Genomic DNA, 24,840 nt, shown 5'->3' on the forward strand with positions numbered 1-24,840 from the left:
CTCTTATCTTCTCTCTTCCACCATTGAATTAATTTTACTTGGCTTCCCTACACACTGTTTGTCTCACATTTAGAATCCTACATTTGATCGAGTAGGTAATTAAAACATGAACATTTTTTTTGAGGAATAATTGAATAAATATACTCGAATAAGTGAATTTAAATAATAATAATGCAAACTTAGAGCAAATGTTTGTTGTTTTCATCGGAGTTGTCTTAACTATTAATCTGGTTTCTTAATATTCCCAAATACATTAACTGTAATTCCAGTTCATTATATAGATTTGTTCACGCGAAAATATTATTGAACACTACCATAATTCAGTTCAATATTAACAATATTTGTCGGAGTTAATAAACAGCTTACCTACTTTAATTAACTTATTTTTGCATTTATGCTGAACACATAAGTACTTAAAATCGTCATCCAAAATATATGTAAAGTTTGAAACTACTCTTGAGTTTATTTAGAAGTTTTTTCCAACTATAGATTATTAAACAATACAAATAATATAAAAATAAATTTGATCCTGTGTAACAATAATATTCTAATTAGGTAATACCATACAGTTAACTATGTCTATATTGTTGGCTGTAATTATAAATTTTAAATTCTATTAAATTCTTAACTGTATTATAAGAAATATACATTATGTAGATGAAATGAATTATTATCATCATTTCGATAGATATACTTTTACTAATATTTATATACTTATATAAATCATACGAAAGTTGTTTATTCCATTAGCAGTTTATAAATATATTTTTAAGTTATGTATGTTTCAACAGTTAAATAATTAATTTTACTAAACACATTTTACATTTTTTTAGATTATTATTTTTTTTTTTTTTTAAGTTCATTAATATAATTTATATACATTAGATAAATTGTGTTTAAGATCCATACACTGAAGTCTTTAATGAAATACATTTACGTAAAAATAATAATTATTAATAATTAATAAAACAAAAAAATGTATAATAACCATGTTATATTTATGGTACCTATATAGTATATATTCTACACGTATATGTTTATTTGTATGTACACACATTTATTGAATAATCGTGTTTGTTATTTCTATAATTCCCCGGATTTTTGTTTTCCCATAGACCGAAATTTTAGTAAATAAATACAAATAGACTATAATAAATCGCTTGACAAATAGATTATAGATTTATTACTATATTGAAAAATAATAATACAGTAATTTCAAAAATAATAAAATTAAAAAATATAATATCCACGAACATTTGTTTGAATTATGTAATTTTATTTTAAAATATATATTTTTTTATATAAAATAAAAAATAATTTGATAAAAATACATTAGTCATTTTCATATCATAATAATATAAATTTAATCATGATATCATATTCAGATAAACAGCCGCTTTTCAATAGAATGCAACCGTTAACAGATAAAATTTTAATTTTTAAAGAAGAGCAAGGTATTATTACATATTATTAAATTTTAACGTGGGCAGTCATAAATGCATGTTACGAATAAAGTATATTATATAATCTTAAAACCTATGATTTTGATGCAATCAACGCGATGAAATTTATTTAAATGCATTCACATATTGTTGTATTTCTATTAGATAATAATAATATATTCTAAAATTTGTCAAGACAAACTGTGTTTTGTATAATTATTATATAGTTGTATGTAAAATAATAATTAGTACTAGTCAAATTATTGTGCTCAAAGCGAATAGTTTATGCACATTCCGCTATTATATTATGGGTAGTAGGTTTATAATACTTGTGGTTAACATAATAATAGCCGTTTCGGTCTAAAAATATTATATATTCTTACACTGTCTTTAAGTTTAAAAAAAATTAAAAAATCGCGTTGCACAAGTAATGATAATAAGAAAATTCGTAGACGTAAAATATGGTTTTAATTTTATCTCAGATAAAGCAGCCGCGATAGGGAGTCTTTTGCATCTATCTCATACAAAATGTATAATAGAAACATAATTGTTTTTTTGTAACTGAAAAAACAAAAAACAAAAATTGTATATCACAGATTATCATTTTAGTATAGTAATATACCTTTTGTTGTTAAAATACAAATAATAAATAGACAATAAGGTCTATGATTTGATGTAAGTACTCTTTGTATATTTATTTTAAAGACTGCTGTGATTTAAATAAATTGTTCAAAAAATAAATTGCCCGAACGCAATTTCACATTTTGATTATTATACTCATATCGATAACTAAACAATATTGTGACCTGATTTTAAGACTTTTCGATGGCTTTCGTGCACTTTATGCAATTTGATTTAAATTATTTAAATTTTTTTAAGTACATAATATTTATACTTGTGACAGAATCTTAAATATTTATCCAATCTAATGGTAAAATATAAATATTTTGATAAATTATCTATTAAAATTAAGTTAGAGTATCGTTTATAATTGTCATTAGAGACCAATAACAATTTTTGAATGCGTACACATATTGTGTTATATGAAAAATAATTGTTCAGTATTTGTATACTAAATGACAGTGCTCTCTTCAATTAAAAAAAAATCGTTTATTGTATTACATTTCTATCAATAATGTTTTAAAAAAAAAAATACCTAAGTCATGCAGAAAAATGTAAACATAGTGCAGTTAAAAATATTTCAAACTTTTCTAAAATAAAAGAAATGAAAGGTTGAAACTTTTTATATTATAACTGATTGATTATTGAACTGAATAAGAGGATTTATGCATTTGATAATGTTTGTAAAGAATATTTTGATACATATACATGAAAATAATTTGAATACATCTTTACCAAATATGACATTTTCTTATGATTTAACTTTACCTACTCAGTTTCAAATAGTGAGTGAAAAAGACAAATTAAAAATTAATATTAATTAGGATGTTTAGTGATCTAAAGGCTTGGAAAAAAAACATTTATTTAAATTAAAATCTGTTTATTTATTTATTTATATTTATAATTTTTATTTTTATGATTGATATTTATTATTAAAAGTTATAATACAGTCATATATATTTTATTTATATCGATATACATAAAATAATTACTCATAGACTTATTAAATTATCTATTTATAATCTTAAAAATAAATTAAATAATAATAATAAAAAAAAAAAAACGATATAACAAAAGACTGAATTTATAATTTTAATTCTCTGGACCTTTAAAATATTTAAGAATGGCTCTGTGTCGATTATTTTTAAATTTTCACAAGCTTAAAATTATTTCCTATGCATTTTCGAATTTTTCTCTCAATTATTTCGCATCAAATTGTTAATGAATCATACACTATCATTCAATATATAATAAACAACGGTATGTATAGTTATGAAAAAAACGAAATTGCTTGTTTCCAGCAGTGTTAATCATTGCCTTTATAAATAAATAATACTTATAATGTCATAAAAACGCTTTGATTTGTTACCTATATTTTATAAAGCCCAAAATAGAATGCCACACCAACAATGCAAATATTATTTATTTTAGTTTTTTTTTAATGACAGGTAGGTATAATGTATACCAAACAGTTTAATTAAAATCTAACCCTACTCCCACGTGGTACATGACGTTTGTATTTTATCCTTAAATTAAAGATTTCGCATTTTACTCTAATTAGGTAGAAACCCCTTTATTTTTAGTGGGCATAAATATAATAATTTTAAGGCATATTGCTTTCCCAAATGTAAGAAAAAAATGAATGACCCCATTTCGATTTTAAATCCTAAATTGAATTCTTCCTCTTCCCTCCTGCTGACTAAACTACTATATTATATTGTCTGGTTAAGGTGCCATACGGTCGTACACTACATCACTTTATCAATTTATCAATTTATCTCTCTTTTTTTTTTTAAGCGTGGTTTGTGTTTGGAATTGTTTATAATGCGTAGTGAACGTGATTATTTTATACATGACCCGATTTTTCTATTATTTTTTTTCTATTCAATTTCTAGATATTATACCGAGTCATCACAAATAACATATTATTATAATATAAACAGATAAGTACCTATATGCTTTAAAATCATAGTTATCTTCGAATAAGTACCTTAGTTGTACATCTAAAAGTTATTTATTCATTTAATTTATCTTGTATAACTCAAAATTCAGTTTTTGAAATATATTTTTCCTGTACCTAGATATAAAATAATATAATAATGTCAAAAAGGTAGTAGAACCATTGCATACCTACTCATACCTAATGGTAGAACTTATTATAATTCATATCTTAGCCAAAATATCTATATTTTCCTAAAATATTTTTTTATCTTCAGTAAATATTTTTCGATACTCTAAATCAAATCTCTAACATAACTGTTTGGAAAATTGTTATAACGAATTTTAGTGAGTGGTTCAAGTATACATTAACTTAAAATGTTTAATGTATGATTTTATTTTTAGTCAACACTGTGTATTAAATTTATAGTATAATATTTAAGTATAATATAAAAGAACAAATAATGATTTATCTCATTTAATTAGTAATACAGGTATATAAGCATGTGTCTTGAGAATGTTTCACACTAGGTGTAACCTATTAATTTTAGACAATTTAATCAAAATATTTTAATAAATATTTTGGGCTTTGAGTATTTAAGAAAGAAATTTAAATGTTATTCCGCTTCAGTTTAATTTTTTTTTATCATTGATTTTTTTTACTTTAATAAAGAAAACTTTGGTTTCTTTTAAATTACTTGTCAATAATAAAATTTTATGGCTAAAACTAAATTAACTTAGTTAAATTACTGAAAATTAAGAAACAACCAAAAAATATTACACTCTAGTACTTGCTTTATTTTAATCAATTTTGTTTTGTTAGTTGTACTACTATGCAAAAATGCTCTTTAACATATTATACAATTGAAATGCTAACATTTTTGTAGGTACTATTGTAATAAAATTATTGCTTTCCAATTATTAAAATCATTATTTTATTCACATTATATGAACGTCAAATAGATTTTACTATATTGTGACTTTTTTTTAGGTGTTCGTTCAGGTTCCAAACGTAAAGTTATTTTGAAGCGTGACCTTACAGACAAAGCTCATAGAAGTAAGTACAATAAATAATTTGAATATTCTTTCAGTATATAGTTTGTTACAAACAAATAATAAACAATTTATGATTTAGACATAACAACGTAATTATTTTTTAGGTTCAAATATTAAAAAATAAATATTAGGTTCAATTTGTTAGATTAAAAACGTATAAAATACCAATTTTTTCTATAAAACTATTTTAAATATTAACAGTTAAGTTTTATGAAAATATTTGTTTCTTTTTACATTTATTAAATTGTAATCGTTTCAACAATTTTTTTTTATAGTGATTTAAAAAAAAAAAAAAAAAAAAAAAAAAAATACTTGTTATATTATAACTCTCAATGGTACCATTTGAAATAATTTAATTATCTGTTAACCATTATTCAACAGTATATTTCTAAATCACATTAAATATAATTTAAGATTGGTATTAAATTAATGCGTCATGTTTAAAAAAAAATTCAAAACATAAAAATAAGATAAGAGATGGGAAAGTTTTAAAGCCTCTAACTTCATTATATATAACATTTATATATATATATATATATATGTAAAATAGATAAAACTTTCGGTTAGAAATATCCTATAAAAAAATAGATTTTTTTCGTTTTTTTTTTTTTTTAAATTTATGACCAATATGTATTTATTTATTTTTGGATTTGAAAAAATAATTGTTTTAGAAAAATCTCTTAATATCTAATATTATAAATTAAGCAACTATTTTCTAAATAATGCAATAAAATTATAGGTAGATGTACTGTATTTTTGAGTTTATATGTAAATATCATTATGTTGGTATTGAGTTTTTATTTGTCATATGAGGAATCAATACTACACCATTTTATTGATTTATCATTTTAAATTTTGAAGTTAGTAAATAATAATATGATACTATTATATATGTTACAAACTTATAACATAATATAAATCGAACCTCAATAAATAAAAATAGTTTTAAGCGCTCTAAAGAGAATTCTTTCTTGATTTCAGTGAATTCATTTTATAGAACTAAACTATATTGTTTGATTTATAAGAACTTACTTCTAAAATATAAAAATATAGTTTTTTAATAAAAATACTTGTCTATTTAAAAGCAATTAATTTATTATGTTTTATTTTAAGCCACATTATAATAATACGAATAGCGATTTATATGGAAATGAATATCGTTAAAATGATTATCTAATTTATTCTATTTATATTTTTCTTTTTTTTTTAGCATTTGAATTATTAGTAACTTTTTTTTCATACTTAAAGCATATTTAAACTTGAAATATCTATTAAATTTCTTAATATGAAAACAAATTGTTAAAATTGTAGGATATAACACAATGTTAAATTAAATTCAAACTTTTTGTAATATGATTTATTTTATTTTATTTTGAAATCAGAAATTACATTTTTTTGTGAATATTAAATTTTTGTTTTTTTTTTTTTTTGTAGTAGTTCATTTTAAACTATAATTTAAACAATTAGAAATAATAATACTTTTAACACTATTATAATTTAATGATTTTCGATTGTTTGCTTGATAAAAATACACATTGATGTAAAAACAACCTAAGTAGGTTATCTCATTACATGCATAATATTATAACAATTATTTTGGTAAACATTTTAAATTTTTTCAGTTGGCTTAAACAAAAAAAAAATTCTATCACATTTTTTAACAATTAACATCAAAATCAAAATAACACGAAAAAACCCTTTAGGAGTAAAATGACAATTGAAATAGCTTAACCTTAACGTGAAATATTCATTAATTATGTAGATTTCGACATCATTGGATATATATCGTAAAGATAAGACAACGTTAAGCATTCTAGTGACAAAAAATATAAAAATGTCTTACTCAATACCTCTCTCAATTTGTTAGATTAGACAGTGTGACGAGATTGTTGGTCGTTAAAACAGTGTCCCATTCACACTTTAAAGTTTTTTCTTCTTTTTTTAAGCTGTCAAAGATAACTCGTAATGACAATGTCTTGCGATTTTTTTTTTTTTTTTTATCTCTTTAGCTCGAGGATTTGGGATGAGAGTCGTGGGAGGTAAGATTGGCCCGGACGGACAAATGTTCGCGTCGATTGTGTGGACTGTTCCTGGTGGCCCGGCAGAAAAATCTGGTCTACAGCAAGGCGATAAGGTACAAAACTTACGACGTTTTCGCGCGAACCGCTACTACCAATCACAAAAACGAATATTTATTTTATTTTTTTTTTTTTTTCATCCACAGGTCCTTGAGTGGGCTGGTGTGTCTTTGGCCAATCACAGTTTCGAGGAGGTGTGCAGTATCATCGACCGTTCAGGTGATGTGGTGGAATTGTTGGTGGAACAAGGATATGAGTTGTGAGTTTTTTTTATTTACATTTCTCTCCGGCTCTTATATTGTTATCTCCTAAAATAACATATAGAGATAAATATATCTAATACTGATATATGGGATTCCCAAGTTAAGTTGTATATTATATAAAAATTGATTTATAAATTCTGATTCAAATATCTACGTGCATTCATTAAATTTTTTTGTCAATCATTTATCTTATTTTATGAATTTTATAATACATAAAAATTATTTATCTTTTAATTAGTTTTTCTACGGCTAATAATAGAAATTATTTCTTAATAAATAAATAAAAATAAATATTTTTCACTATTTCTTAGCTTTAACACATTAATTATTTTCAAAATATTACGATTTTAATTTAAAAAATGTAATCATTTTTTTCGGTTATCATGTTTTATTTTTTTTTTTTTTTTAGGTACCCTATTAAATATTTCATAAAAACACGGTTTATAAGTTGTAACTTAAGTTTACCAAAACTTTTTTACTCTAAAAAATTTTTACTTATTTTAATCATAGACATAATAAGTATGGACCTCGTTTTCAACTCCTCTTGCATATTACTAAATATCGGTTAGTTATATCACGAAAAAGAATAACTCAATGTTATTTCCTTATTCCGATAACACAATTATTTTATTACTATCTTTATTACAAAATTAAGTATTCAAACTAAAACTAAAATTGTGATTTATCCTAATACTAATAATAAACTTACAAATACATTATTTATTATATAAATTAAAATATTTTTCTTTAACAATTAGTTAAGTAATATAGATCTATCGTGTAAGTATACTACTAATTGCACATATTCCAATACTTGTTAAATTCAAAGGTGAGTAAGTAAATAAAAAATAAAAATAGTGTAAGTAGGTAATTGGTAACCACTCTGCTATAGATATTAAATGATAAACCATTACATACAAATGGTTTAAAGCAAAGATGAATGATTATTCTACATTACTAAGTGCATTTTACGATAAGTATAAATTGTTACTATATATTGCGCTTTATTTTACTATTAAAGACATATTATTTTAAATAAATTTTTGCCAAAAACTTTGCATTGATTATATTATTATTATTTATAATTATTTTAATGATAGATATTTACATCATGTATTATTGTTATTAACTTTTGAATTAACATAAAATTTAGTTTATAGCATGAATAGAAAAGAAGATAAAATGAATTTTAGACAATTTAATTGTGTATAATAATGTACGTTAATATTTCAAAATCTCACAATCGTTGTTCTTCATATAAATTTCTTATTTTATTTTTTTTTTTTTTTTTAAATTTATTTTTATCAAAATATCATGACTTTTAACATTTTTAAATGATTAAAATTACAATTCACTGAGAACCTAGTATTCAATTTGTAAGCTTTTTTGTAGAGTAATAGTCAATACTTATGAAAAAAAAACCAAATAAAATTCTAAAAACTGCTCCAAAAGAGTCAAAATATAGTTTAAATTAAACCACCTAAGTACAATTTTAAAACAATTATTGTTTTGTAAAAATGTCAAGTATCTATGGTTGAATTAAAACAAAATAAGAAAATCGATTTTGTTGATAAATGGTGTTACATTTGATTTAACCCTTCTAAAAATACCAATTAGATTTGGTTTTTTATCAAAAAAAAAAAAATAAATATTTAAGTTATAATTAAAGCATTTTTTTTTTTTTATTAGTATTAAAAATCATAAAAGTATAATAATAAAAAAGACATATACACACATCATTGTAAAATTAATATACTTATCGTTTCGTTTAAAATTTAAAATTAGTTATTATACGTAATACCTAGGTACGACTTAAATAATTGACATCCTAAAACATTTACTATAAATCCTGCAACTATTGCATATAATAAGTGGTGTACCGAAAAATATATGTTTCTGAATCTTGTGTTTACAGAAGAATTTGTGATCTACTTGACGAGCCTGGGCCAATGACGTCGAGAAAAAATTCTGGTGAAGCAATGGGTTTGCAACTAGGTTAGATTTTGCTATGATATATACATTTTTATAAATCTGCGTTAGTTTATTTTTTTATTAGTTTAATCCGATCGAGTTTACGAACAGTATAATATAATTAGTAGGTTAATATTATTATTATTATCATTATTATTATTGTGTTTTGGTATTCATTATTTATTTCCTACCCCATGAAATATTTACCGACGCAATATTACGATAATATAAACATCAGAATTATAGACTGGTGGAAACGCTTAATGAAATTATAGTATTATTACTCAAGTTGTGGAACCAACGATGCAAAAGCGCAAAAACATTCTTGATGCAGAATTTACAGACGCTGTTACACCCACAGAAAAATTACGCCCTCGCGCTATACCAATGACAATATTCATCGCAATTCATTTTTTCTTTATATTCATAAGATTTAACTTTGAAGTTCCCGATTTAATATTCTGTCTTAAAGTAATGTCAACAACAAGAACAAAACAAAAAAAAAAAAAAAAAAAAAAAAACAAAAAAATGGCCACAGAATATATTATAAGTTACAATAAATATTTGTCAAAAAATAGGCAATTTGTACTATATACCCATACATTGAAAACAAATTACGAAACTGTCTTATAAAATTATTACTTTGCATGTTTGTAAAGGTGATTATTTTTAAATTTATTAATTAATGAAGAATAAAAACTCATTAAATCTAAATTTCAGATGGTTCAGACTCTCCGGCGTCCCCGACGAGAAGAAAACTACCTAAGACTCCGGTATAGAATTTAAACATTAACGGTGTATGTACAGTATAGTAGTTTCGATCCTTCAGAAATGTTATCTCATGAATGGCTCTTGTTTTTGAACATGAAAACAATACTAATAATAATAACAATTATCTCTATCAACATTCGAAATTGTAACATATCTATATATACGGTGTTTTTTTTTTTAATATTATTTATTTTAAAATTAATATTTGTTGTACATTTAATATACTATTAATTAAATAGATTATATTATATATATGTATATACCATATATATATATATATTTATAGGACATAAAACGGATGATATGACGTATGATATTATTCCAATGTAATTATACAAACGAGTAAATTTAACTAATGGCTACTTTTCGAATAACTATAATAATATAATATTGCGTAATATAACCATTGTATCATATTATACAATACAATATTTATATTTCTGAAGGACGATATTTTTTCCTGTATGTTGATTTAAGTAGATAGTGCGTGCGTTTTGATTTGATATTATGATTTTATTTAATTATTTTGCCGGTATTATTATTTATGTAAATAGGCCAGTTTATATCTATTTGATGTATAAAACAGTACTGATTACTGATAACTGATATAAATATATATAAATACATATATATTATATACTATAACATTATTTGAAGATATTATAAATCAAAAATGGCTACTTCTCAAAGGCTGTGCTACATCAGAACAATACTATCGAAATACTTGAATTCTCCCGAAGTTTCTGTAACTAAGGATAATATTTTATATAAAATTATTATTATGATAATTAATCTTTTACTTGTACGTAAGACTGATTTTTTGAGTTTTCATTAGCTATAAAAGTCACAGGTATATTAATCGATCTTGTTTAGTTAATATGTCTATATGATAAAAACGGTGGTCAATGTATTAACGATCTATTAATTATATATTAATAATCTTATTACATTATTACTTCAATGAAATAAACATTAAGTATTTCAATTTAATATCGTAAAAAATATATTTTCACTATGCAGATGTGCTTAATGAGAAAAACTTCTGTTGTTATAGAACATCTGAATAAAAGTGGTAATAAATTGTTATTAAATGTAGGTACCTACTATTAAAATTATAATGATATATTATGTCTGTTAAACAAGGGTAATTTATATTATATTCATTGAGTGTATTCGGTATATTATACTTTAACTTATAATAATAACTCTGCTTAAGTGTATATATATATATATACATTAGCAATATACTATGTAAATATAAGTCCATTAGTAATATAAGGTTAAGTTAAGGAGAGGGAATCCGTCGTCGGTAAATTTCAACTTAGAGAGATTCTGAAATACGAAGAATATTAATTTATTTTATAATCTCTAGTACATGGTGAAATATAAAGTCGATTGTCATTTATTATAAAAAGTTAAATGAGTAGATACATTACATACAACTAAATTCTACACGAAAAAACATGTTTTTAAATATGGAATATGTAATTAGAGAGAAAAAAAGAGAGAGGAGTCTATACTATAGATATATATCATTTGAAATATACCATTACCATTATTTATCAATTTAAGATCAATTTATAGTACATTTTTGTGATGGTTTTAGTTTTAATTTTCAGAACATATTTAAAATAACGAATAATATATTATAAATATCATAGAAACCTTAACTTTTCGAATTTTAAATTATACTATGGGCAAATAAAAACTGTGCCAAATTCAGATAAATGATTTTTGTTTAATATACACAATTACATAATTAGTATTGTATGAATAATTATTAGTCTTACATAGCATTTATTTTAGACTTGGTAGTATATTATTCAATAAATTAAACGAAAAAACCAGAAGTAAATTTAAATATTTTACTTTTCATTTTATTCATAGTGGTAATCAGAATCGCTTTGGAGTGCACTTTATCAAATTTACTCAATATTCAAAATATTCTAATGAAACATTTCAATAAGATTTATTGCGAATAAATCAGTTTATGATTTTCTTACTATGAAAATACTCTTTATATTGCATCATTGATTTCTTGACGGATTCCTCTTACTTTGTTTAAAGAGAATTGATTAATTTCATGATATTTTATCTTTAAATAAAATATGCGATTACATTTATATACATATTCATCAATATTTTAAGACGTACCTATACTTACATATTCATATTATTTAGACAAATGTGGTCTTAAAAATACTTATTATGTAAATTATATGATAATAGTTAAAACATTACCTAGTTTAGATTATTAAAAATTATTGGTTTTGTCAACAATTTAAATAATATAGGCAAATATAATAAATACATATTATTAATAACTACAACGAATAGCAGTATTTTTATTTTTATTCCAAAAAAAAAAAAAAAAAAAAAAAAGAGAGAGAGAAAGAATTAACTAATAAGGTGAATAAGATTATTCAAATTTTATTATAACTATTACATATTCAGTAGTTGGAATGCAGCAGTAAAATATACCTGCAAGAAACACAAACCTGCCAAGTGAATGGACAATGCATGGCAAGCAAATCTCAAGAGAATAAATGGCCAGCTAACCTATTCAATATGTGTATTATATTTATATACATGTAATAATTTATGTTATATATAGGGTGATTTACTTTTAACTTTTAAAGCTAATTATCTCAAAATAGATTAAAGTATTTATTTAAATAGCTTAATAACAATATTTTTTTTTTTATTTTATAAATAAATTTTATAATTATTAATTAATTAATTATATATACTTATCTATTGGTTTTTGTTAATTTTTAAACGTTAAATATAGCTGATAATAATATTATCCAAAAAAAAAAAATTCTTGTTTGAAATATAAAATTTAAAACATATAGCATTAAAAAGGGAAAAAAAACTTATTAAATATAACTATAATTGTCTGTAAAAAATAAAAATATAAAAACATATAAATGTCCATTTAAATCAAAATTATCAAAATAAGTCAATCTTTCGTGAGGTAATTTAGTATTAACTGTTATATAATATGAATCATACTGTATACAATATACAACATTTATATGTATATAAAACCCATTAAAAAAAATATATATATATATTAAATGGTCCTTATATACATTATCAATAAATGTGTGTGTGTATGTTCGTGTGTTTATATACTTTTCATGTATATACTATGTGTTTATGTGAGTACCTACCATCGTTATTGGACACACCAAGCTCACCCTTGAACATGTAAGTTTTTTTCCTTATTTTATACTTTTATTGTCATTAATAACATACATTACATATTCTTACATGATACATATTATATACTTATATATGTATATTTTTTTTTTACATACTTCACTCAATACGAATATATTATTCACACCTTGCTTGTCACGCATCGAAGCAAATTATGACTAAAATTCTCGTAACCGTAGTTTACTATATTATATTAAACAGCGTTTTGTTGTTTTCTGTACACACTATATTGGTTTGTTCCCGAGAATTCTGATATCTATTGTTTATGGATTGACGGCAACACAAATTTTAAAATATTTCATGTTTCGTGATAAAATCTCTATGGTGAATGGACCAAGAATACATTATTATTATTTTATGTTTATTAAAATCGATATAGTTACACATTTTAATACTTAACACTGATGGTTTTTAATTCTTTTTTAGATATCATAAACTGAAATAATGTTAGTATATCATATATTTTCAGAAACATTATAATAACGATACGACAATATTATTAAATGAGTAGTGTTTAATATAAATTTTTAGGTATTTTTATCATATCGTTTGCACGGACATTCGTTGGGAATATAATCAAATATTTTGTATTACTTTAATTCGGATACTTTTAAATTTTAAATTTATGTAACAAATATAATTATATATTGTTATGCGTTGTTGGTTATCAAACCGAACACAATATATTTTATATCATCGTAATGTGATATTTTGAAAAAATATCGTTTGAAACGAAGAAAAAAAATGATTCAGTTTTATAATCCAATTTTTTACAGAAATACGGCAATTCGCTTTTTAAATAATTGACTATAGTCATGGTTTGCTAAACTCCGTTATGCAACCATTATTTGTTCTATTTTTCAGCTTTTCGTCGTGTGCTTGACATGTAATGTATTTATTTTCTCATATACATACAACTAATACATGAAACTTTTTTTTTTATCATCTTGCAGCTTGTTATTCAACTACCTACCTTTTATTATTATTATTACTACTACGTATATTATTATTATTAAAACACAGACATTTGCCCTTGTAATTGTTTTACACATATACACAATTTAGTTTGGGTTAACATTAGTATACTTTTACCTAATTATAAAATTAGGCCTTATCATTACACTTATATTATAATCTAATATACTGGTTTAAGAACGAAAATGTTTGTAGCATAATCCCATGTTTTGTTATTGGTTGTATCCATGCAATCGCAATTATTATTAATATTAATAACTACTATTATTGTTATTATTATTATTATTATTATTACTACAACTATTATTATTATTATTATTATTATTATTATTAATAATATTACGGATCTTTTGAAATAATCAAAAGATTGTTCCATATTTTGTTTGTTTTTGATTTTATACTTTACACATAACTCATGTAACACCCCACATAAGATTATAATAATGTCTACCACATTATAATTCTTAACACTGACAGCCTTTGAATACCTAATTTTGTTTACACCTATACAACGTATGTTTTATACATAGCTATATTACCTACACGTACAATTGATTAAATATTTGTAAGTCTAATACATAATTATACTTACTTAGTTGACTAATTTACTACAAGTTTTGTACGAACGTATTGTAACCTACGACCAATACATATTATACGACGTTTACGTATGATTATAATAATTGTCGATTATCATCATGCTATTTGTATTTTTTATTTTAATTCTAGCTTTCAGCATGCGTGCTTCTTCATTTATTTTATTAGGTAAAATTTCCTGTATATACAATTTTTATTAGTTTTTAATAACAATAATTAATCATTGATAAACGAATCGTAGAAATATATCGTACTTATATATTATAGTATATTACATAGAAAATATAGTATATTGTGTTTTGAAGTATTGTTAAACAAAGATTTATTTAATATTTGCATGAAAGGATACACTACTTTTTCAACGTTTGATTAAAAAAAAAAAAAAAAAACTGTACGTTTTGAATCAAACATTTTTTTTTTTTTGTTTTTTTTTTTTTCATGAGTAATATGGTGTATTACAGGTTTTCTTTTTAATCAAACCTTTATATAATATTTTTATATCATAACCATTGGCATTCTATTTCAGTGCACGTAATCGAATCATACCTTTATAATAATCGTATATACAATTCTTAAAATTGTATTTATCTCGTTTTTATGTTTTAAATCATCCGATTTTCTAGACATCTGGCATGGCACAGCCCATTGCTGAAGATCCTATTCGAGAAAGAAATATCATTGGCGGTATTCAAATGCAAGTATGGTACAGAGACGGCAAAAATGAATTGTCCATATCAGTCTTGGCAGCTCACGGCTTGCAGATGAGAAACGATGCTGATTATGGTTCACTACCCGAAGCATATGTGCAGATAAAACTTCTTCCGTTTACGTAAATATTATAATATATATATAAGTATCATAATTTTTAAATTGTGATTATAAATTGAATGATCAAAAAAAATCACATATTATATTATTAAAAATAAAATATGCATTTGTTGGAAGACTTATAAATATTAAAATCGATAAATGTAGTTTTTTAAAATTGTATCATAGATATTATTTTCTTATAAAAAAAAAATAAAAAAAATACTCAAAAATTAATAAGACAAAAATTCTTTTCACGTATTTACGTCTTATCTTAACTGATTGAAAAATAAGTTGAGGAAATAGAAAACGATCATAAATATTTAACGTGGAGGTAAGATGAAAATAATATAAATATAAATACTATAATTTACTAATTATACAACCATAATATAAAATCAAAAATTTATTTTAATTATAGTGGTCCAACCTTGGAAATTGAATAAAACCATCCATCAAAATTCAATAAAAATCTAATTTAAAAATTAAATTTATGTAAAAGTGCTTTTTGAATATTTGAAACCATTAAATTTATAAGTATACTCCCGGCGTTAAAATATTTTGTGTTAAAAGTTTTCAAACACGCAAATGATTTTGATAAAAAATAATATTTTCACTTCGTATTTTTTTATAAATGAACATTGTATATTATTGTATAAATATATTTAGTATATATTTTTAGGTTTTTATATACGTCGTATGAATAACGAATTATTTTTTTCATTTAATTATACTAATTTTTACGCTTTTGCTATTTCTCTTCGTTTCATAATTAATAATATCTTTTGAATAATACAATTATTTTTTTTTTAATATTTTTTTAGGTGGCTTTCTAATAAATAAGTTAATTACATTTATGAAAAAAAAAAAATGTCGACGCTATTAAGCCTTCTTTTTGATAGTCTGAATATAATTGTTACAATTTACAATTTGTATAATTAATACCACTAAAAATTAGTATTTAAATTAAAGAATAATTTTTGAATATTTAATAATTAATTATTACTAATGCGATTGTTAAATACTAAATAGTATTGTATATAACATTAAGTAGTATATTATATCGTTGTATTATTACTTACAATTAATAAATATTTTCGTAAATTCAAACGCAAACCTACTAACAATTTAAATTTTAGATTAAAACAAATTCTAAGTTCATACATAATAAACATTTTTAATCAATAATTTCATAATTTTAAAAACTAATTGAATCATAAAAATAATTAAAAACTACGTTTGAATTTCCAAGAAAAAAAAAACAATTATTTTATGTGCTTGTATATTTCTATTCCTCTCTTTTTGCATATTTTAATATACTTAAATAATTTTTTCAAGATAAAGTATAATTTTATCTGAAGTATAAAATAATTATGTAGATATTAAAAATATTATATTCCTTAAGAATTAATAATTATTTTTAAAGAGAAAAATAATATAATAACCTTACAATGTTAGTACATTTAATAATCGGAAGTGTACTTTCATTTCTCAGTTAATTTATTAAATTAATATTCCTACTTATCTTTTTGTTTACTATCATAATCGCATAAACATAGATGTATGTTTTTAGTTTTTACCAAAAGAAACTCCAAATCCGGTTTTTCTTTTAATTTTCTACTATGTAAATCAAACTTTTTATTTTCATTTACATTACTAAATCTATTGTTTTATTAAAATCATCATAGTTTAAGTTTAATTTTTGTCACAATCAAATTAATTATAAATATTATATTGTATTATTTATACTTTATAATAATATGCAATATTATTTATGTAGCATAGTTTGATTCATACAAATATCACTATTACTAATTGATTATAAATTATTTTCGGATTCTGATCTCTATTGAAGATTAAAAAATTTTTTTTTTCTTTTTAAGAAAAATAATATTTGACATCGATTTTTATATTTATGTTCTTGATAAAACTAACTATAATTATTATAACATATTTAATATTTTAACCGTTCATAATAATAATAATAATGTGTTGTAAAATTTGTAGAAAATATATAAATATTATTTTCCATAGTATTCATTCGTGGTATCATTATAATATATAATATCAGTTCTTATAGCTTAAAAGTTATGTTTATTTAAAGCACATATCATACGAATGTAAAAATGTTTTTTTAATTAAATTATTTTGAGAATTTGTATTTAATATACGTTCCAGTGTAGAGACAAACATTGTAAGAACCGAAGTCGCAGAACCATCACTGAACCCTATATGGAATACCACGCTTGAAATGCCAAATGTCCGTTCTGAGACACTAATCGAAAAGCAAATGGAAGTCATACTTTACGATTACAGACCAGATAAAGAGGACGTAATATTAGGTAATATGAATAAACAACAAGGATAATATAAACACAATATCCGTTTATTTCACTTTATTTTTTTTTTTTAGGTGAGTTTGTGGTAAATTTACAAAACGCACTTTTAGACAATGCAATGATATGGTATGAATTGGAGTCGCCGAATCATAGTAAAGCGTCTAAATCACCAAGAAGCTCAATTTCGGAGACTGGAAAAGGAGGATTACGGAGTCAAATCCGTTCAGTATCTGGTACATATATTGTGTTAAAACAAAATAATTTTATCGACCTAAGTTAACATTATAACATAATTATATAAAATGCAGAAGAACGCGAACTCGATGGATTCTTACATCCTGATCACGCTTACATGGCAAATTCTCGCCGAGGGTCGAGCCAGTCAGAGCAGTTAGATATTGAACCATATCAATTGAACAAGGATTTCTCTCGATCATTGCCCGGATCTCGTCGTAGTTCGTTCCAATCAATACAAAATAATACCGACAAAGGTAAATTTTAGTTTTCGTTTATTTTCCTCTTAGCTTACACGCATTTGAAATCACATAGATCCCGAGCTAACAACGACTCCCTACACGAACAGAAGTCGACGCAGGAGTTCGTGCACGCCCCGGCAAGATCCAGACGAGATCCTCAAAAATTTAAAAGCCGTAAAAGGAGAGTTGCTCGGTCGTAGTATGAGCATTTGTGGCGATAAGAGAGGAATGCGAAGTAATTGATTTATTTATAGCGATTTATATTTTATTAAAATAATGCATTATATAATATTAGTTTACTATGAGAAAATTTCATGTTGTATTTTTGATAAAAGGGGGTAGCCTGTGTATGCGACCACACAAAGAGTCTGTAATGGAAAAACCTGAACCGACATCCAAAATCGAAGACGAAACAGTTGGGTGTGTATAATATACAATTATTTCAAAGTTTTTTACATTGGATATGATTATGAAATATATTTGTATTTTGATTTCAGTGATTCTATTCGACTGGGTCCTGGCCAAATTATGCCACGCGGATACGGTATAAGTTCAGGTAACGTTTCGCAGACAAGTAATGGATGTATTATACTAATGTATTGAACATGATTAACGGTTTTTTATATATGAAATAGGTTGTCATATTGAACTCAAACTAGGATTACTAATGACCAAAGGTCAGCTTGAAGTCGACGTGGTGTGCGCACGTGGAATTAGAGCTGAGGATTCGCCACCAGGTAAATATTAAAATAATTAAATGTACAAACCTATTTCCTTCAAATTTTTACTTTATATTTTCACCCAATTATTTTAAAATGGTTTTTCATTTTTTACCCAAGAATATTATAACCCTTTTTTTTACTTATTTTATAATCAAGACTTTGTGAAACACTAACTTTATACTTTTTGTGTTTTATAAATTATTTACAAAAACTATTTAAATTTATTCAGAGAGTATCATGAAGATTTTGTACTCCAAAAAGTTTATACTTTCATCAACTAAGAAACGTAATATAAATTCAATTTTAATAATAATAAATTGTTAAATTATTGTTAATTGACATTATTTATCTATATTATCGTATTATGCAGAATAATATCTTAAAAACTTATTTCTTCTGTGATAAATTGTAGGATGTTTTAATAATTCCTTCATTTTTGGTCTATAATTTTCTGAAAAACTAAACAAATAACCTATAATAAATTAATAAGTCCTTTCTTTACCGGTAGTAAGCTGTATACTGTATATAAGACGTTATATAAAGTATATTCTCTATGGTATTTTGAGTATCAAAAACATACAATACGGTGTGAACTTTCACATAACAATTCTAGAGTTAATGATAAAGGACTTTATAATCTAATAATTCAAAGAAAGTATTCCCCAGTTTCTTGATATTGAAATGGTGAGGAAAAAGGTTATAATATTCTTACGTAAAAAAGGAAAGCGATTTTAAAATATTTAGTTGAAAAGAACACGGGTAAAAAGGAAAAGGTCATTTTTGTAAGAAAAAATCCCAACCCGTTTGTGTACCATTCGACGTAATACTTTATATCATTATATTGTCTAAATCAGCAATTTTCAGAAATTTTTGTTCATAAAGCCCTTAAATTGCTATAAAAAATCTAATACGCCCCAAAAATCATAATATCACTTTGAAAACAAGAATAAAATGATTAGAGATCATAGTTATCAATAAAAAAAAACTAATATTATTAAATTTAGAAGTGTTCACAGAATAAGAAACGTATTTAAATAACATCCAATAACAAAAATATAAACCTAAAACAATATTATATCATCACAAAACTGGGTTCACATTTAACTCCATTGAAGTTTATACATTTCGTTTATTATAGGTAGGTATTTAACTTAACACGCGTGGTAATAACTAATATTAATAAATTGCAAAATTATTCCCTGTGGGCGTGACTATGTAAAGAACAACAACAAAGTAGGTACGTTAAAAGCATACGCGGTTGCATTTACATACGTAGCAGACATTAAAATCACACTTAGAAGTTTTAAAATTTAAATTTTTACTTAATTATTCAACGTATTTTAAGAATACCGTCCTTATAATATGCACGTAACTGCTTACTTTGTAGACTCGTTTAACTATGAGCTTAGTATACCATTATTGAATGGACTTGTTCAATTATATAGATAATCACTTAAAATACAAAAGCGATAAATTCGGAAGACAATGCAAAATTTATTTACTAGAAAATCGGTCGTATTTTATTTTGAAACATTTTAATGCTAATACTGAATATTTCTCCTTGAATAATTTTTATTATTTTATTATAATTCAAAAATAAATAAATTTTCATCAAATATTTATATAATTGTTTTCTATAAATCATAATATTTTCGAAATATTTTGATACTTTTCAAGCTATTTATAGACAATAAGAATATTTTTTTTTACATAAGCATTGAAGTATAAAATTTATCCAAGTTACAAAATTTTTAAATTATTTTATAATCAATAATTCATTTTATATTCAATTTATATAACTTAAGTTTAAAAATAAAAATAATAAATTGCTAATAAGTATTTCATTTAAAAAAATCTATATGCATCATTTTTTTTTTTTTTTTATAGACTTTGAAATTCAAATTTAAATGATAAAAACTGATGTTAGTTATTTTGTTAATATAATTCGAAAATATTATTCAACATTACTTAAAATGTTTACGCATATTATAATATTTATTATAGTCTAAAGGCAATGCAATTTTCAATATATAGTATTTAGATAAATTTTAAAAACTTATATATTTTTTACCATTAACTTTTTCATACTGTTTTACAGTTAAACAATATTGACCTTATAATAAGTATAAGATTAATAAGACAAAAAAATAAGGTATAAACTATTAAACATAAGTTTTCACAGTTAAAATAAAAAAATATAATTTTTTTGAAAAATAAGTACTTTATGATATAGGCTAATATACCATCGCAGTTCAATATATTTTTTATATCCAATGATATATCATTGAACTCAATAACCCACTTACTCACCTTTTTATTAAATGGTTTATTTACGTTTATTATTTGGGTAAAAATTATAAGTTATGTATTTAACTTATTGATACAGGAATGCATCATTAAGTAAAATAATATAATACGTATGAAATAATATACTAAAAATAAAATTTCTTGAAGTTATTTAAGTAAATAATTTTTAAGTATTTATAAAGTATGGCATGTTTCTTCGTAAATATACGTTACTTAATATATATTCTATGAAATATTATATTATTATTTAATTTAATTTTCATAATAAAATCTAATATAATCTATTAGGTATACTTACTGACTACTACCTACAATTTAATTTATTGAGAATCATATTTATTTTTTTATAAATACACCGATATAAAATATTTTAACGAATCCTAAAAAATGAAAATTTTTACTAATGAGTAACTCGAAACCATTTAAAAATTATTTTGATAATTAAAAATATACTCATTTAAAGTTGGCATTAAAAAAAAAAAATATATAAAACTTATTCGTTATGGGTATTTATTTTTGAAATATTATGTAAAGCCAAAATATGTAGTCACATTGTATTAATCTTATAGGTATTTATTTTAGTCATTATGTGGTAATAGTAATGGTATTCTAACTATTATTTTTTACATTATGAGCATGTCGAGTTTGAGATCCAATATACTTTAATCTATCTCAGTAAATAACAATTATTAAAAAATTAAATAATATTACATTGACTATATTTAGAATAATTTATAATTAAAAGTTGTTTGATAACTATTTAAATTAGCATATTATATACAACGCTAAGAATATTTAAATCCGTTAAAAAAATAAAAGTTTAATTTTAACTATAACATATTAGATAAAAAAAAAAAACTTATCTTTGAAAATAATAAATTACAGAAACTTTTTTTTTAGTTTATAAATTTAAAATATATCTTATTTTTAATAATACGTATTCAAAAAACCAAAATTGGATAATTTTGTTTTTTTTTTATATGTAATGTAATCCTAAAAATACATAACATAAAGTTCATATATTTTATAATAAATTAGTTTTAATATTTTTAAAAATTATACTTTATTTCTTATCGTTAAAGTATGAAATTCGTTGTTTAATAATTTAACGACCTCTCTAGTTAAAATTCATTTAAATGAATTAATCGCATTAAATTATTATATTAATGCAATATAATGTATTTAAAAATTGTATAAAATAACCTATTAACAGATATTAATACAAGTAAAATAATTGTTGAACAATTGTTATGAAACTATTGTTTTGATATTGAAAAATATTAATTTAATTAGGAGTACATAATATAGCTGACTAAACAACCAATAACTAATCGTATTTAAATTGTATGGTTTATTGTATTTTTGAGTTGAGTGTATAAATTAAGTATCTAGATATTTCACGACATAATATCATTTCAAGCCTAACGCTAACATTTAGAATATTAGAATTGATTCAAACCAGGTAACATTGAATTTAGGGTTTACTTTTTGCGTTTACCGATTTCAATATCATGTCCAATTTTAGTGTCTTGAATAATCTATTTTGGTTTTTTTCGTTTAGATACTTATGTGAAAACGTATCTCCGAGAAAATGACCGCTGGTTACAGAAACGTAAGACCCGCGTGGTCCGACACAACTGTAATCCGGAATACAACCAAACTCTTAGGTATTCCGCGTGCGATGTGTTGGGAAGATCACTACTAGTAATGCTTTGGGAGCGGCAAAAAGGCTTTGAGCACAACCAAGGTTTGGGCGGAGCCGAAGTCACCCTCGATGCTCTGAAACTGACACAAGTCACCGAAGGATGGTATCCACTTTTCCCTATACAGAGTTTAGGCTCTGACTCCAATGACTCTCCGTGACGTTATGCCATGAAATGTCATTTGTAATTAATATGTATAATGTATGTATATCTCACCTCCAAGTACTAACATCTTGGAAATTGTAATTACGTAATAATTGTATAATTGCTTTCTTTGGAGTTTTTTTTTTTTATGTAACCATTTACTGTTGTGATCCTGCAATGTACGTTTCCTACCTATTAAACTTTTAAAACTCACACTATTATAATATTACTAAATTTCTAGCTATAAAATGTACGAAATGTTTCATATGCATGTTAAATAAATCAAACCGTATGATAAAAATCAATTTAATTTACGTTCAGATAAAAATATATTTTATTGTAATTATTTTCATTTTTTTTTTCTTGAACTATCTCATATAGTTTCTAAAGAATATAAGTAAGTAAAGTGTTCCAGTGTTTTTATCAATTTTACTCAACTTCCAATATGTTTATAACTGAAGATCAATCGATGTACAAACATTGTTCAAACTATATATAGAATTTTGATTTTAAATAAATGTCGGCTTTAAACCATAGAAGTAACATATAAGTAATTTAATCAATATTAATTAAATACGTGTACTAATAATAATATTAAAATCAAAAATCGAAAATGAAATTACCTTATATTTTGTTATAAATTATATTCAATAGAAAAATAAGTTAAAACGTTAAGCGATATTCTTTAAAGGACATAATCAAGATAACATTAATAATATTGCTAATTATTATGTCTGTATTTACCATTGTAGCTAAACCTTACCAACTATATAAATATTTATTACAAGTAATAACTTTTTTATAGATCATTTTTACAATTAATTATTATTTGAAAATTTACAGTACCATACCCATTAAAATAATGAACCTTCTTCCAATATATAACGTAATGTTCGTTCAATATTATTATTATATTATTAGAACCGATATACTTTTAAATACTTTATTATTTATACTAATAATTGTATACTTTTAATGAAGTATCCAAAAGTATATAATTAGATTTAAATACGGTTTAATTATCAATGATTTATTTTTTAATCGTTTATAGTATTTTGAATTTTATTTATTTTTTTAAAATTATGATTTATTGTAATATATACAACATTATAAAATTAAATTAATGATAAACATATTATTTGGATACAATATGATAATAATAACTCAATAATTTATGAGCTATTTGAACCATAATATAAATATGGGACCATTTATTAGGAACAAAATGGTTAAGTTAAAACATATTTAAATAGTTCTACGAGTATATGGTTATAAATTATAATCGTAACTAGAATAATGTTATATTTATTCTTCGTAATAGTTGTGATACATCGATAAACCTAAAAATGAAAAGAAACGAATATCAGTAGTTAATAATAATGTAATAAATTTGAATAATAAATGT

At 23.0% G+C, this 24,840-nt stretch overlaps 1 protein-coding gene across 1 annotated transcript in view; it reads left to right on the forward strand.

Annotated features, from left to right (window-relative positions):
• Positions 1-23,717, forward strand: part of LOC112602651 (regulating synaptic membrane exocytosis protein 2) — a 194,974-nt gene extending 171,257 nt beyond the window's left edge. The window contains exons 12-25 of the mRNA XM_025350840.1: positions 4,993-5,058; positions 7,067-7,191; positions 7,282-7,394; positions 9,314-9,393; positions 10,090-10,142; positions 15,561-15,766; positions 17,923-18,086; positions 18,158-18,316; positions 18,392-18,574; positions 18,633-18,794; positions 18,895-18,979; positions 19,057-19,115; positions 19,195-19,296; positions 23,150-23,717. Coding sequence (XP_025206625.1) covers positions 4,993-5,058; positions 7,067-7,191; positions 7,282-7,394; positions 9,314-9,393; positions 10,090-10,142; positions 15,561-15,766; positions 17,923-18,086; positions 18,158-18,316; positions 18,392-18,574; positions 18,633-18,794; positions 18,895-18,979; positions 19,057-19,115; positions 19,195-19,296; positions 23,150-23,451 — 1,859 coding nt within the window. The 3' untranslated portion in view covers positions 23,452-23,717. The remainder of the gene's footprint in view (positions 1-4,992; positions 5,059-7,066; positions 7,192-7,281; positions 7,395-9,313; positions 9,394-10,089; positions 10,143-15,560; positions 15,767-17,922; positions 18,087-18,157; positions 18,317-18,391; positions 18,575-18,632; positions 18,795-18,894; positions 18,980-19,056; positions 19,116-19,194; positions 19,297-23,149) is intronic.
• The last annotated feature ends 1,123 nt before the right edge of the window (positions 23,718-24,840 follow it).

The sequence above is a fragment of the Melanaphis sacchari genome, unplaced genomic scaffold, assembly GCF_002803265.2.
Source record: "Melanaphis sacchari strain LSU unplaced genomic scaffold, SCAv2.0 Contig8_pilon_pilon, whole genome shotgun sequence".
NCBI classification, from domain to species: Eukaryota; Metazoa; Arthropoda; class Insecta; order Hemiptera; family Aphididae; genus Melanaphis; species Melanaphis sacchari.